This window comes from Mytilus galloprovincialis, chromosome 2, assembly GCF_965363235.1.
Source record: "Mytilus galloprovincialis chromosome 2, xbMytGall1.hap1.1, whole genome shotgun sequence".
Lineage (NCBI taxonomy): Eukaryota > Metazoa > Mollusca > Bivalvia > Mytilida > Mytilidae > Mytilus > Mytilus galloprovincialis.
The window spans coordinates 108518226-108533978 of NC_134839.1; the positions used below are offsets into that span (position 1 = coordinate 108518226).

Below are 15753 nucleotides of genomic sequence, written 5' to 3' on the forward strand. Positions count from 1 at the left end.
ATGTATGTGATGATGATATAATCTTTCAATCATTTTAATTGAGGTCTGGAGCATGTGTTTGTCAGTGACTGTGCCTGTCTCAAGTCAGGAGCCTCTGGCTTTTGTATGTCTTCTATGTTTTTAAATTTAGTTCATTTTTATGTTTTGTAGTTTGGTGTGACATCCATTTTCATTGAACTAGTACACATTTTCTTAGGTACCAGCTGAAGCTGTATTGAAGACCAATTGGTGGCCTTGTGCTGTTTTCTGCTCTTTGGTTGGGTTGTTCTCTCTTCATTTTGTTCTTTGTCACATTCCCCATTCCCATTCTCAATTTTATTTTATAGGTTTGAGAGAAAGTGATCACTAACCAAATCATTATTATTATTGGCTTTCAATTAGCTTTCAGTAACTGTGAGTGTACTCATAGATCTTTACTTGTGTCTTTTGTATTTTAGTTGATTTTTCTGCTTTTTGAGGTTCGTACAGAACTGATGAGTTAAGTCCTGTTCAACTGATTATTATTGGGGATTTTATAATGTGCTGTAACACCACTGTCCCATCTGAGGGAGAGTGTTTACCCGTCCACAAATAAGTTTTACACCTTCACATTATGTGTGTGCCTTTTCCAAATCATGGTCCTATAATTCAGCAGTTGTTGATTATATTTGTTTTTTGATACATGTTGTCTGAAATTATTGGGCTGTTAGTTGTCTCATTTGAAAAGTTTTACAATCTTTTTCTTTTTTGGCCTCTTAATCATTTGCTATGAGGTATGGATTTTGCTCATTGAAGTAGGTGATTCCCTAACCTATTGAAGCTAACTTTCAACATTATTAGGTCATTGGCCGAGAGTTGTCTCATTGGCTATCATATCGCTTCTTCTTATTTTTATAATGACATGGTTTTCATTGCTAGAGGTTGGCAGCTAGGAATAAGGATTGTAAAGAATTTTTTTATATGTTTATCCTAGTATACAGTTACTTACTTCAGTAATAAAGGATTGTCGTAGACTTGATCGTATGTGTATCCAAGTGTAGGTAAATAACTTCTAATATCGTTTAAAAATTGTTCAAACATCCCTGATTCTACAAACAAATCTGTCATGTCTCCAAACACAATAATCATAGCTGGTAATGCTGCTCCGTGGGCCAAGGCAAAGATGGAACCAAAAATCATAAGTAACTTGTCTACACATGTGGAGAATTTAAACTGCAAAATACAAATAAAATATCTTCATTTCTAAAACAGTTTAATTTTGCTTTTTAATAAAAATTCAGATTCAAAACCATTTCCTTGTTATTGGTAAGATATTTAATCAGTTTGAAAAATCATGTTTTCCAATCTTAAGGATTCTTGGTAAAACTGTCAGATCATACCTCCCAAATGATGCTTAGTTGAAATGTCACATCCAATCCTTGTTTACAGCTTTAATTTTCTTTGAATATGTTTTTACCTTAACTGAAAACAAGTTATAGGCATTGTGGAAAAGCAAAAATAACAACATACACTATAACCATGACAACTGTAACCCAATGCATTTCATATTGCTTTTCACTTACCACTTCAAAGAAGCCGACCATTTTTTCTGGTTCTTTCTTCTCTTTATCTTTATCTTTATCTTTTTCATCTTTGTCACTTTTATCTGTAGGAGACACTCGTCCATTCTTAAAATTTACTTTGTCTGGATCTGCAGTGGATGTTGGTCTTGTATCAATATCAGGATCTATATATATCAAGTCAATATATAAACCTTATTATACTCAATAAAATATATATTACAGGGACTGATCAAGTCAAACCTTACTATACACAAAATAAAAGGGAAAATACATATTACAAAGCATATATAGTTTCTTTAATTATAAAATGTCGAAAGCAAGTTTAGTGACAATATCTATACACCAAAAACAAGGATTTAAATTAACAATCTGTCTGCTACTTTAAAAATAAATAGACAGAAGATTCAAAGCAGAGAAAAACAAACAACACCATCTCAAAAACAAAGGAGAGATAAGTTAAGCAACAGTTAGCAAAATACAAAATAGAAAATGTAAGACTGAGTGAGCATTATGTACCTCACCAAAAACATTAGGTGATCTTAGGTGATCCAAACTGGTAATCAGATGCTCCTTAACAAGTGACACGGGTACACTGTGTTGCTCATGTCAAGTTTAAATATAGACACAAGTCTAATTGGGTGATATCACAATGGATGAAGAGAAAATAACTGTGGCAACAACAAGTGGAACATATCAGTGGTCCTCAGTGGCACAAATGTTCCAAAATGGTCACCAAAATCATTTCCAAAGAGAAAAAACATTTTTTGAAGTTTTGGCTTTATCAAATGTTATGACCAATTTACTTTTTCTCTGCTCAGCACTGCTACATTGAATTGAATGAAATGACATAAAATGAAATTTGTAATTTAGTTTTCTTGCATTTCCACAAGTAGCATCCCCCTACAACTGAAAAGTAAAAATCGTTCTTAAAATATTAACTTGGGTAACACCACTTCCAGACGCCTAGAGTTAATGTTGTTTCTTTCAATTTCAGTTCATTATTTACAAGATATCATGATGTCAGTTTGTATAATCAAACCCTCATTTTTGAGAGGGATAGCTAATGTATCCTTTCTCTGAAGCTTGATAGGACTTGGTTTCTTTACAGAGTTTTTCTAATTCATATTTTCATGAATGAACTTTTCTTTCAGATGACACCACAAATCTCAGTTTGATTTTAATAAGCTTAATTTAAAAGTTTGTATTGTCTACGTTTATATGCTAACATAAGTGTTGTATTATATATCTACAAAATTAATCTGATTAGTGGTGATGAAAACCATTTTACCACATGCTAAATCAAACTGTATATAGCTAGTGTAAACACAGTAATCACAGTAATCAATGAAACTGTTTGTTTATAAATACTTTAAATACCAAGGTAGTATAGAGAGGAAGTGTAGAAACATGGTTAACACCAATCTATTTCCTATAAAATAAACAGCTGCGCCATGAGCGCATGATACGCCCGACGTCTTGTGTGAAAGTTTTATGCAATTACCATTTATTGTTTTTGAGACACGGCGGGACATGTGAACCCCCCCCCTCCTCACCCTGTCATTTTTTTACAAATATCACTAAAATAAAATTTTGAATGAAACCAAAAAGTATACAGATCTTTAAATTAGTATAACAAAGAAGTGTGTACAGTTTCAAGCAATAATCATAAATTTTTTTGAGATACGGCGCGACATGTAAAAAAAACCTCCCCTTATTTACAAAATACTCAATAACTCAAAAATAAAATTTTGAGTCATCACCAAAAAGTATACAGATCTTTAGATTAATACAACAAAGAAGTGTGTAAAGTTTTAAGCAATAATCATAAATCGTTTTTGAGATACAGCACGACATGTAAAAAAACACTCCCCCTTTTTTACAAAATACTCAATAACTCAAAAATGAAATTTTGAATCATCACCAAAAAGTATACAGATCTTTAGATTAATATAACAAAGAAGTGTGTAAAGTTTTAAGCAATAATCAAAAATCGTTTTTGAGATACGGCGCGACATGTAAAAAAACCCTCCCCCTTTTTTATAAAATACTCAAAAACTCAAAAATGAAATTTTGAATCATCACCAAAAAGTATACAGATATTAAGATTAATATAACTAAGAAGTGTGTAAAGTTTTAAGCAATAATCAAGAAACGTTTTTGAGATACGGTGCGACATGTGAAAAAAAACACACCCCTGTTTTAGTTACAAAGTGCCGTAACTCAAAAAGTTTAAATCTTATTTTCACCAAAAAGTATACAGATCATTTGACCATCATAAGAAACAACTTTATTAAGTTTCATGAAATTTGGATAAGTCGTTCTCAAGTTACGGTGCGACATGTTTACGCCGGACAGACGGACAGACGGACGGACGGACGGACAGACGGACGGACAGACGGACGGACACCGGACATTTGTATACCATAATACGTCCCGTCAAAATTTTGACGGGCGTATAAAAAATTAAGTTGCTGAACTAAATACCAAAGATATGATATCTTCCACATTTGAAAGAAGACCCCTGTATTAGGAATCCCATCTGTCCTGTGTTTCCTAAGGATTTAAAAACATTTTTAAAGGATCCTCAAAAGTCAATTTATTCCTCCAATTGGATTTTTAATTTAATTATAATTCGCCAGATTTCTTTTTGTTTAAATAAATTTCTATATCAGAGCACAAGACATTAATGGATTTTTGTTTCTTCAATTCTTTGTTACTAAGAAATGACAGATCAATGATTGCTATCTACTGTGAACTACTACTGTATGTATATAGACATGAGAGAAAACATGATAATATTCATGCTGGACTCAAATACAAAATTGAAAATAGGTTGACTTCATATAACTTCTATTGTGTCTATATGAATTTTCTATTCACATACAACCTAAAATATGAAAGTAACATTCTTACTTTCTTCATTAAAATGTGCTTACTACTTTGTAAGGAAAATTTAGCCTATTGCTTTTTTTAAATCTATATTTTTTCTGCTCAAAGAAGAATACTGCAGTATTGTCACCATTGTGTAGGGTAAAGTCTATGAGACAGTTACCGATCAACATTCAACAAGAAAATCAGAGTTGTAGAGTTCATCAGAGTTATACATTATGTAGTGACAACTTCTGCACATCCAGTTTATGCGTGTTAGGGTAGAAACATTGAGAAATGACAACATCAGACTCAGACTTCTCTTGAACTGAATTTTAATGTGCGTATTGTTATGCGTTTACTTTTCTACATTGGCTAGAGGTATAGGGGGAGTGTTGAGATCTCATAAACATGTTTAACCCTGCCACATTTTTGCGCCTGTCCCAAGTCAGGAGCCTCTGGCCTTTGTCGTGTTTGTTAGTCTTGTACTATTTTTAATTTTAGTTTCTTGTGTACAATTTGGAGTTTAGTATGGCATTCATTATCACAGAACTAGTATATTTATATTTGTTTAGGGGCCGGCTGAAGGACGCCTTGGGGTGCAGGAACTTCTAGCTGCATTGAAGACCTATTGGTGACCTTCTGTTGTTGTCTGTTCTATGGTCGGGTTGTTGTCTCTTTGACACATTCCCCTTTTCCATTCTCAATTTTATTGTTTGTATTACATTAGAAAGTACACCTATTAAGCCATTAATTATTACAAAAATACAAGGAACACTTATTTGAAAGGACTAGATACTAGATATCATCTCCAAAACATCAGATGTGTGGTAAACAGCAGAAGAGGCTATTTACAATGAAAAAAAAAAGCCGAAGTCAAATATTATTTGTTAATTGCTTCACATAATTCTCAGTTGTGTAAATTCTTGCTATACTGAAGACAAATGTAAGATGCTAAACTCAGCAACTTATTTGCCTGAAGGAAAGAATGGTTACAAGAGGAAGAACTTTTGGATTATGGTTATCCAATCAGAGTGCAAAGAGTTCACTGCAAGTGTTAAAAGCAGGTTATCCAATCAGAGTGCAAAGAGTTCACTGCAAGTATTAAAAGCAGTTTGAACACAGAAAGACAAACTACAGTTTGGATTATGGTTATCCAATCAGAGTGCAAAGAGTTCACTACAAGTATTAAAAGCAGGTTAAACACAGAAAGACAAACTACAGTCTCTGGCTTAGGTTAGTATTACCTGAGAGAAACTCTTTTTTCTTCACTGAAATAGGAAGAATATATAGACCTAACATTGAAAGCAGGTGAGCAGGACTGGGTAGTGCAATAGAAATCAAAATTATATTATTCATTTCATGTATGAATACAGATTAATATATTTCAGACATCTGACTATAGTTTATAACTAAAAACATCACAATGTTGCATGACATTTTTCAAGCATGTTTTTTATATTTAATAAAATGTTATAAAATGTGCATGTCATCTTATTGTCTGGTCATGTGCATAGAAAGTAGGATCGACTACATAAGCATTATTGACCCTTGAATGTCAGAGCAAACATTAATGATACACTCAAGCAGTAATTTATTATAGACAATAAAATAATAACATGTGTAATGCAAGCAAAAGATATAGACTTGTATGGTATGTAACAAGCTAAGTTGTAAAGTTCAAACCATGAATGCAACACAAGTATGAAAGGTCAATATTGAAGAAATGAGTTTAAATGGTCAGTGACTGGTTTTCTGGGGGATCAAGATTAATTCTATGATTAATAACATAAATCTTACACAATACAAACAATATAATACGATAACTACCATGTTTTTGCATTTTTTTCCAATTGGAATGAAATTGAGCTCTCTTTTTTTTAGTGAACATCCTTGTACATGGAAAATACATGCATGTTACAATTAAACAATGATGGTGGGTCATTAAAATTGTTAAAATGTTAGTATATTGTAGCAGATTAGTATTTAAACATTAGAAAATTCTCTTCCTCGACTTTCATTGTAGTTGAAATGAGACTGAATGCCAGATGTGAGATTGAGCAATTCTTATTAATAAATCGTTAACATAATAGCTGAACTTCAAGATAAGATATTGTTTACTGTTTCAGAATCTTAAGATTTTGGAAATTCCACTGTTCATACTTCAAAATTTGACCAATTGATGTCAAGTCATTGGTTGAATTTGAACTGTTTAGTAGGAAGCTGTTAGCCAATCACTGCATTTTGAAGTATGCTTTTGAAAATATTACTCATAATGCATTAGATCCTTAAACAGTGAATTACATAATTTTGTGGGACTTTGTATTCTTATTCTTTCTGTCTAAAGAAATCAAAGAAAGTTGAATGTAGTGCATTGATTACTGACAACTACAGTGAAGTTTGAGTTAGAGACTAACTGATATTTACCTGGTATCCCATTAGCACCATTCTGTTGTAACTGACCATTTCCTGTCATGCAAAAATATCATGCACTATTACCAAGGCAACATCAACAAAACATATAAGCATAGCTAATTTAGAAAAAGTGATGAAAAATTCTGGTTAAAAAAATGATTTTTTTTGTCCCAGAAAATCTATGAAATAATGAATGCTTCTACAGATATCAAAATATATTAGTAAAGATTTGGACAAATATATGCAAGTCATGATATACATAAATAAAATTATAACCAAATATGTGAAATAGAAAATAATGTATCGAAAGATCAATTTGTAATCCTGTTTTTAATAAATAGTCAATAGGGAATGATTTGTCTCCCTTTGTAAGCTTTAGCAGAATCAATATCAGAACAAGAAAATGGGGTGGCATACCCTTTGGGTTAGATGATTTTATAAGTCAGTGTTTGAATTAATGGAAAAAGAGAAATTTCCACTATATGTATGATAACTTATGTTGGCAAACAATTAAGATTTGTTTGCTAGTTTTTTATTACATTTTAGAGTAAAGAATTAAAGTCGGGAGAAGTTTATCACTTTATTACATTTTATAGTAAAGAATTAAAGCCGGGAGAAGTTTATCACTTTATTACATTTTATAGTAAAGAATTAAAGTCGGGAGAAGTTTATCACTTTATCAAACATTGGAAAAAATCACAATTATTAATTTTTTTAGAAAGGAACTAATGAATTCTAATGGTTGAATCTTTTATCCATTCTGCTCATCTGATCTATAAATATAGATTCCACCACTGCATCGAGTGTAATACGATATTTATCCATTCTGTTCATCTGATCTATAAAAGCATATATTCCCTGAGAATTCCAACTGCTAAAACGTAGTACATTATCTGACCAATCAATCTAGTTGACATTTGTATAAAATAGAAAAGTCTCTGAACTAGAACAACTGAACAAGAAGTATATATGGAGGGATAAATGTAATAAAATATTATCTTGTAATATATCAGCAGTCTGATTCTCAATTGGATACATGTAGGTACAATGCTTGTGGTTAGTAAGGTCTCTAATGTATGTAACATTATAGAATGTGGGCTTGGTGTTAGTAAGGTCTCTAATGTATGTAACATTATAGAATGTGGGCTTTGTGTTAGTAAGGTCTCTAATGTATGTAACATTATAGAATGTGGGCTTTGTGTTAGTAAGGTCTCTAATGTATGTAACATTATAGAATGTGGGCTTTGTGTTAGTAAGGTCTCTAATGTATGTAACATTATAGAATGTGGGCTTTGTGTTAGTAAGGTCTCTAATGTATGTAACATTATAGAATGTGGGCTTTGTGTTAGTAAGGTCTCTAATGTATGTAACATTATAGAATGTGGGCTTTGTGTTAGTAAGGTCTCTAATGTATGTAACATTATAGAATGTGGGCTTTGTGTTAGTAAGTTCTTCAATGTATCAAACTGTATAGAAAGTTTTAGGGTTTTGAGTTGAAACTTATCAAGATAAAACCCCAAAAAAGGAATTTATTATACAAAACACTACGTATATATGGGCTACTTATTTTACCTCTAACTTTCTAGACCCAACACCTTACTATAAACTAGACTTGCATTTTGTGATACCATGAAAGTAGTATACATGTATTGACAATATAATACTTTCATGGTTCTACCTAGTATATGAATAAAATACTAATGCAATCAAAAATAGTGTGACAGAGAAGGTGTAATTGGACAATTTGATGAGGAAATAAATTTTAGCAATTAAAATAGCTACTTATAAGTAAGGTACATGAAATGAATTTTAGCAAAACCCCCTTTGTAGAATAAAATCTGTTAACAGTTATATAAAAGTAAGGATACATGAAATAAACTATAAGAGACTGAAGAACTACATTATACTGGTCAGTAAATAGTGCAACTATAATGAAAATAAAAATTGTTGGTTAGTATAAATTATAATGATAACTGTGTGATGGACATTGTAGCCATCTGTACTACAGAAATAAAACCAGAGTTATGTCTACCCACTGGTTCCATAATAGGAAGAAGGTAATACTTGTAGAAGTGAACAGAGAGCTACAGGGTGTAGTATATTTACCTCCTGGTGGATGCCAGTCTGCTCCATTGAGCAATTGGCCTTGTCCAGCTATTATGCAAAAAATATCATGCATTACCATAGCAACATAAACAAACACTAACACATTAATGTGGGAGTTAAGATACATTACAATGAAAACATTAATAAACATGTACTACACAATGCAGGAAAAGAACAAAGGCTTTACAATATAACTGTGACATAAGGACTGATACATGTACATGCAACTTAGCATGTTATTGTTACTGAAACATGTGTGTGGGGAAGATTTTTCAATCACAACAACTAAATGTACAAGCAAACCTTTCAAAAAAATAAAATTCACAAACAATATTTTGGAATGGGTATGAAGCAAAACTAATCTGGTGGAAAAAAAGTGTCAAAATCTTACATTCAGCAAAATATATTACTATTACCTAGTGGAGATATTTTGTGTATATGACAACTGAACTAAAAACAGCAGGTATAATGAAATCACACAAATATTTGAATTTCAAGTAAAAAATTACGAAATAACAAGAACAAAATTATTCAAACTACATGTATAGTATAGAGTTTTGTATATTTATGGCATTAAAAGAAAATGAAAATAATAAAACACAACAGAATAAGCTACAGATGATCAGCCATGCTATTTTCTTGTTACAAATTCTTTTTTTCTATATTTATATGTAAATTGTTTAAAAGATTTTTCATTTAAAGAATTCATCCCGCCTTTTTGATTTGTGTTCCATTTATAAGACAGGTCTAGTTAATACCTCTGGCCTTATAAGGAAACGTAAACATTATATCACATCTATTTATAGATCATGAATTCAATATAACATGTGTATGCACTATATTTCTGACTTAATTTATTCTCCCTTAGAGGTGATTTACAAAACTAAATTTAGGAATGATATAACAAAAATCTGAGGATTGGCAAAGGAATATTATTGTCATCCAGCAATGACTTTTATTTAATCTGAATAAAAAAAATTCTGATGACATTCCGAAGTTAAATTTCCTTTTAAGTACATTAACATATAACACCTGTGAGATCTGACCCAAAATCATTTTTTACCTATAGAATAAAATCAATTCCAGCAGAACTAATAAGGTAAAAATAATAGGAAATCCTCTGATAGGAGCAAAATATATATTGTTGGAAATAAAGACATTAAGGAATGGTTAGAGAAAACATGGAGAAAATCAATAATATCAAATATGTACTTTATTAGGTTTATAAATTATTGTTCAGTATTGAGAGTCTGAATATTTCCTGTTATAAATTTTGATATGGTGCAGACATAAACCTCACAAAATATTAAAAGCCACACAGAAATTATACCTATAAACATTTTGCCAAAAAGTTTTTATGGTTTGAAATATTAATTTACTGATATAATGAATTACAAACTATCCATTAAACTGCTGTACATGGAAGTTTTACTTAATAATACTTTTAAATACAGGTTTGACACTAATCTCTTGAAGTGGTCATTTTTTATTCATGTACATGTACAAATGTACATGAGTATAAACTTATAATGATATCTTTAACAGCAGATGTTTGACCTAACTAATAATTGAGAAAAAATGTAGACATTGATAATCTTTACATTCATCTGGGTATTATAAAAGTATTATTTTATTAATTTGCAAGCTACAAATGACAAAATGTTTAAACAGAATGACTTATTAGGGGAGTCTATTTAGACTGCCTACGACCCTTCAATGCTACCATGACCGTTCTTCAGAAAGGTCTATTCAAAATGGGCTACAACCATTCAATGTGAAGTCCATGCTACAATGACTATTCTTCAGAAAGGTCTATTCAAAATGGCTACAAGCTTTCAATGTGAAGTCCATGCTACAATGACTATTCTTCAGAAAGGTCTATTCAAAATGGCTACAAGCTTTCAATGTGAAGTCCATGCTACAATGACTATTCTTCAGAAAGGTCTATTCAAAATGGCTACAAGCTTTCAATGTGAAGTCCATGCTACAATGACTATTTTTCAGAAAGGTCTATTCAAAATGGGCTACAAGCTTTCAATGTGAAGTCCTCCTTTTTCATTAGATCTGTTCATATCCTGCAGTCTGTCAATACTTAAAGTGCTTACTTTATTTTATATCAACTTTGTAATTGTGAGTCTCTTACTAAAGCTTGTGATTTTATTCAATAAAAAAGCAAATATACAAATAGTATGTCAATTGTTTAAAACATAAATAGTATTTAAGGAAGGAAAAATAAAAATTTAAAATAAATGTTTCAATTTTGTGTCAATATTCCAAAAAATGTTTGTCTTATGTAATATATCAGTACTAATGTTCAAAATGACACACATCAAAGGGTAGTTTCCCTGTTTTGTACAAGTTCAATGAAGTAACTAAGTACATCTTGATTTGGCACCTTGAATATAGAATTTTAATACAGGTACAAGAATACTAGTATTGACATTAAATCCTTAGAGGTGAACTGTCCCAGTTTCTGGCATTTATACACATATGCTTAAATAAATACCAATTGATTTTTGTGTGTACCAGTGGTCATATAACAATGGATTTCTGTTTGTTTAAAGTCCTCAAGACTTAAATAAATTTGAATAATGACAAGAAGCTGACTATGTCGACAAATACCTGTGAAATTTGATGAAAAAAACTTTTAACATTTAGTGCAAATTGAAGATGAAGTGACAAACAAAATCTAATACTTGTTTAAATAAAATATTTGGTGTTATAGTTTTCATCTATAAAACAACTGATCAAGTTACAATAGAATGGAGAGGAAATTTTATAACATATATGAATGAGGGTCTTTTTTGACAATTTACCTAACATTGAATATACACATGTAAAATATTTAAACTGGTTCATGCACAAGTGGTAAACAAACAGACAACATACGTCTACAGATATCAGTCATTAATATATTGTTCTCATAGTCACAGACATTTCAGATTTAATCTAGTTTTGAAAGAATTAAATGTGTAAAACTCAAACTGTGTTATAGGTTCCTATGCATAAAACTTTATTAATCAGTTTGAAACTATTTTTAGCCTCATGATTTCTGTTTAATTGACATTACCCTTATTAATTAAAAATCTACTATGGTTAAAAATAATACTTAAACAGGTCAAATAGTATATATATATATATTGATATTGTAATGGATGGTGACACTTAAATAAAATAAATCTGATCTTATCTTATCTAATAATAAATGTATTTTCTCTCCAATGTAAATTAAACATTTAACAAGTACATAGTCATGATAGTTTATTGAAAGTATCAGGTAGAGTGGCAGTATTTACATTTCGTTTTCAGTAGTTTTTTAACTCAGAAAAATGTATCATTCCATTTATACAACAATCAAAAACAAATACAAACTTTTGAAGGTACATGTAGATTCTGAGCACTTATTTAGTTGTTGCAAACAATGAACACCAATAACTTCATTAGAAATATAAATCCTACAACAAAATAATTCAGACATTTGAAATGTTTCTCTATCTGACATACCTTCTGTAGCTGTAGGCTTATATCCTAATAATTCTGGTTCAGGCATAACTCTTTACTCTAATTTTCAACAAACTGAAAATCATAAAAACAAATCACATTTGTACATGAGCTGATATAAATTGTAATTCATTTTATATCATGTACATTTACATATTGAACCTAGATTTTTTTCAGACAGAGTCATTTACATTGGACCTAGATTTTTTTTCAGAGGTAAAATAAGCATGCAACCAGCTAGGATCAATAAAAATCGTCTCCATTTGTAAAGTAGGGTTTTTTCTTCTTATTTTGTTAACATCAAATTCTCTTTTCAATTTATTTACATGTAAAAAATGTACATGATGTACAACTTTTCTAAACTTGACATACATGTACATGTACATGTATAAAAATTGAGAATGGAAACGGAGAATATGTCACAGAGACAATAAAATAAAATAAAATACAAAATCATACAAGACTAACAAATTCTAGAGGCCTTGATTTGGGATAGGCACTAAATTAGCTGGGTTAATAATGTTTATGTAAGATCTCAACCCTCCCCTCTATACCTCTAGCTAATTATTCTACCTCAGAACAATTAATATGCACAGTTAACTCAGTTTTACTTTTAAAGAAGAAAGATTAAGTATGTCTTCAACATATGAAAATATAGCATAACCCCTCCTGTTACAGGTTTAGCATTATGCCATTATAAAATATTTCAAAACATAACCCATATCATGCCATTGCCAACAACTGGTTTTAAAATAAATATGTTTATTTCCAATGCAAACACCCTATGAGTTAATCAATATTAATACCAACATACATGTATGCAATCTGGGTAATTCAATTTCATGGATAAATATATTTCACTGGCAACACAGCAAAAAAAAGGGGGATAATTGAACATTATCATTAGAACCAAACTAATAATGGAATTTTAAAGTATAAATATGCAAGTTTCACCCTGTTCTCCTCTGTATTTTTCAAAGAGCATCAAATGTTTCCCTGATATTATTATGATTAAGGCACAATTTTTATCCATTCTTAATCTATTAACTAATTTATTTGAATTTGGAATAGCATCTTGGTTAAGATTTAAAAAAAACATATCTGACATATGTCTGACACCTTGATAACATAGCACTGTAATATTATATTCTGGTGATCAGCAGATCCAACAATAAACTGCTAAGACAGGGGCGGATCCAGCCATTTTAAAAAGGGGGGTTCCCAACCCAGGATAAAGTGTGGATGGGGGGGGGGGGGGGGGTAGGGGTTCCAACTATATGTCCCCATTCAAATGCATTGATTGTCCAAAAAAAGTGGGGTTCCAATAATAAGGCCATCAAATCATATACATGAACATATGTTGATAACTTCCCATTCATGAGCCAAATTTCATGACAATCTGTCTATGAAGTATTGTCTCAATACTAATGAAATATAACCAAAATATAACCTCCCTTTAACAGGACACAATTTTGTAGTATTTATCTATGAAATATTGTCTTAATTCACACAACATATAACCTCCCTTTAACAAGACAAAATTCCATAGTATTCATCTGTGAAATATTGTCTCTATACAGACACAATTTCACTATGCAAATTTGTCCTTCTCTGGACATTTTTCCATAGACGAGGACAATATTTCATGATACATATATGAAATATTGTCTTGTGGTACCCAATATTTTGCTTTACACTTATACTCACAGATACTCACAGATCCTCTTCTGACTGTAGGATTCCTGAGGAATCCTCTTCTGTCAGCTCCTTGTCTAAACTTTTTTACTTATACGTCTCTTTGTTTGCAATTAAGTTAACAGAATTTTAACACTTGAAAAACAATTTGGTTGAAGTTGTAACTCAAATATTAGACTCCGTTACCGGCGTTTAGACGAACCAACTTCACTGACACTGGTGACCGACTTACTGAAACATAGGCGATTACATAAGTCAGAACATTTCGAACCCGTTTTTTATTTGTTTTGTAGGTTCTCAATATCTATATGGTGCTATGTGTACGTTAAATACTTACAGCATATATGGTTTTGATATGTTTGGCTTAATCCAAATTAGATAACCGTGGAATCCCAACCTTTATATATCTCCCTCCAGTTGTTGACGTACGTCACGTCCGGGTCAGGTGAAAAAAAAATATTAGTAGTTTTTCGAGAGCTCTTTATTTTGTATGACCTTGACCTTTCTTATGTCAATTATTAGGACGGTCTGAAAAAAAAGTCAGTCATTGTCATGTGTATGCTTTTTAAATTTTTATTTATTGTGTGAATTGCAGAAGACTCGTATGATATTTTATTGCGTGCACACAAGCCCAGGTACAAGTGGACATAGAAATTATTCATTCCGCGTGGTATTTCTCTCTTCTGTCTAGGGGATCTACTATTATATATTATCAATCATAAAATAAAAATATCTCAATCAAGTCAGTGAATAATCACCACATGCGCATGTTTTTCTTTTTGTATGAAACGGGATGGGGACTCAGTTGAAGCACAAGGTACTGAGGTTAATTACTAAATACAAACAAAATTCATGCAGTGTTTTCTTATAAGATTTTTTTATTTGGACATGTAAAAATTGCACCGAGTACCCAAATTCATTGCACTGATCCTCTGTACCCATTTAGCAGAACTATCAGCGAAAATCTTACAATATTTCGCAAAGACAAAAAATCTTTATATTTGAGGACCGCATTATTCAAAATTTTGTTCCCAGCAAATGGTAATTAATGACAATGAAAGAATAACAATAGGAAGGAAGTGTATGTCAGAGAAGAAGTCAATAGAAAATAAATAATGTCCACTGCCATGCAATACTGTCTCCTAAGTGGGCAGCATTTTACAGCAATTTTTGTAGAGTGGGGTGCTCATTTTCGCCATATCTTTCCATGTTTTCTTCAGTTTATGTTCAGGTCTTTATGTTTTTGAAGTATACTGATATTTCTATATGAAGATAACTTCAAATGCAAAATATTCTTAGCTTGAAAACGTGTTTGTTTTGAGAAAATCATCTGAAAAGTTGGATTAAAGGGTGTTTAAAATTTCCTGATTTTTTGTCAACGGGGGACACATATTCGCCGTTTTTACACATCTATCTAAAACCAAATAACTGCAGCTTTAAAAAATAATTATCAAATAAATTTCAGTATAGATGAATAGCAGACATTTGAAAGGTGTAAAAAACTGAAATTTAGGGCAATCAGTCAAAGAATTACTAAGACATACTTCTCTGAAATCTTTCAGGAAATTGGCTGAAAATCGTAGTCCGTTTTTCGGTCCTTTGCGGTAAGTGCCGAAAGTTGGTCTCA

The 15753-nt window shown here is 31.2% G+C and overlaps 1 protein-coding gene across 12 annotated transcripts in view; it reads right to left on the reverse strand.

The window, feature by feature from the left end:
• LOC143065325 (ATP-dependent translocase ABCB1-like) overlaps positions 1-14592 on the reverse strand; it is a 65818-nt gene extending 51226 nt beyond the window's left edge. For 4 of the 12 annotated variants that reach the window (XM_076238833.1, XM_076238844.1, XM_076238834.1 and 1 more), the window contains exons 1-7: positions 14464-14592; positions 12435-12506; positions 8931-8978; positions 6837-6878; positions 5657-5680; positions 1542-1705; positions 968-1191 (exon numbers count right to left, since the gene is read on the reverse strand). In XM_076238833.1, coding sequence (XP_076094948.1) covers positions 968-1191; positions 1542-1705; positions 5657-5680; positions 6837-6878; positions 8931-8978; positions 12435-12480 — 548 coding nt within the window. In that variant the 5' untranslated portion in view covers positions 12481-12506; positions 14464-14592. Of the gene's footprint in view, positions 1-967; positions 1192-1541; positions 1706-5656; positions 5681-6836; positions 6879-8930; positions 8979-12434; positions 12507-14138; positions 14444-14463 lie in introns of those variants that run through there. The other 8 variants (XM_076238836.1, XM_076238835.1, XM_076238838.1 and 5 more) reach the window with 7 other exon arrangements.
• Positions 14593-15753: the final 1161 nt, after the last annotated feature.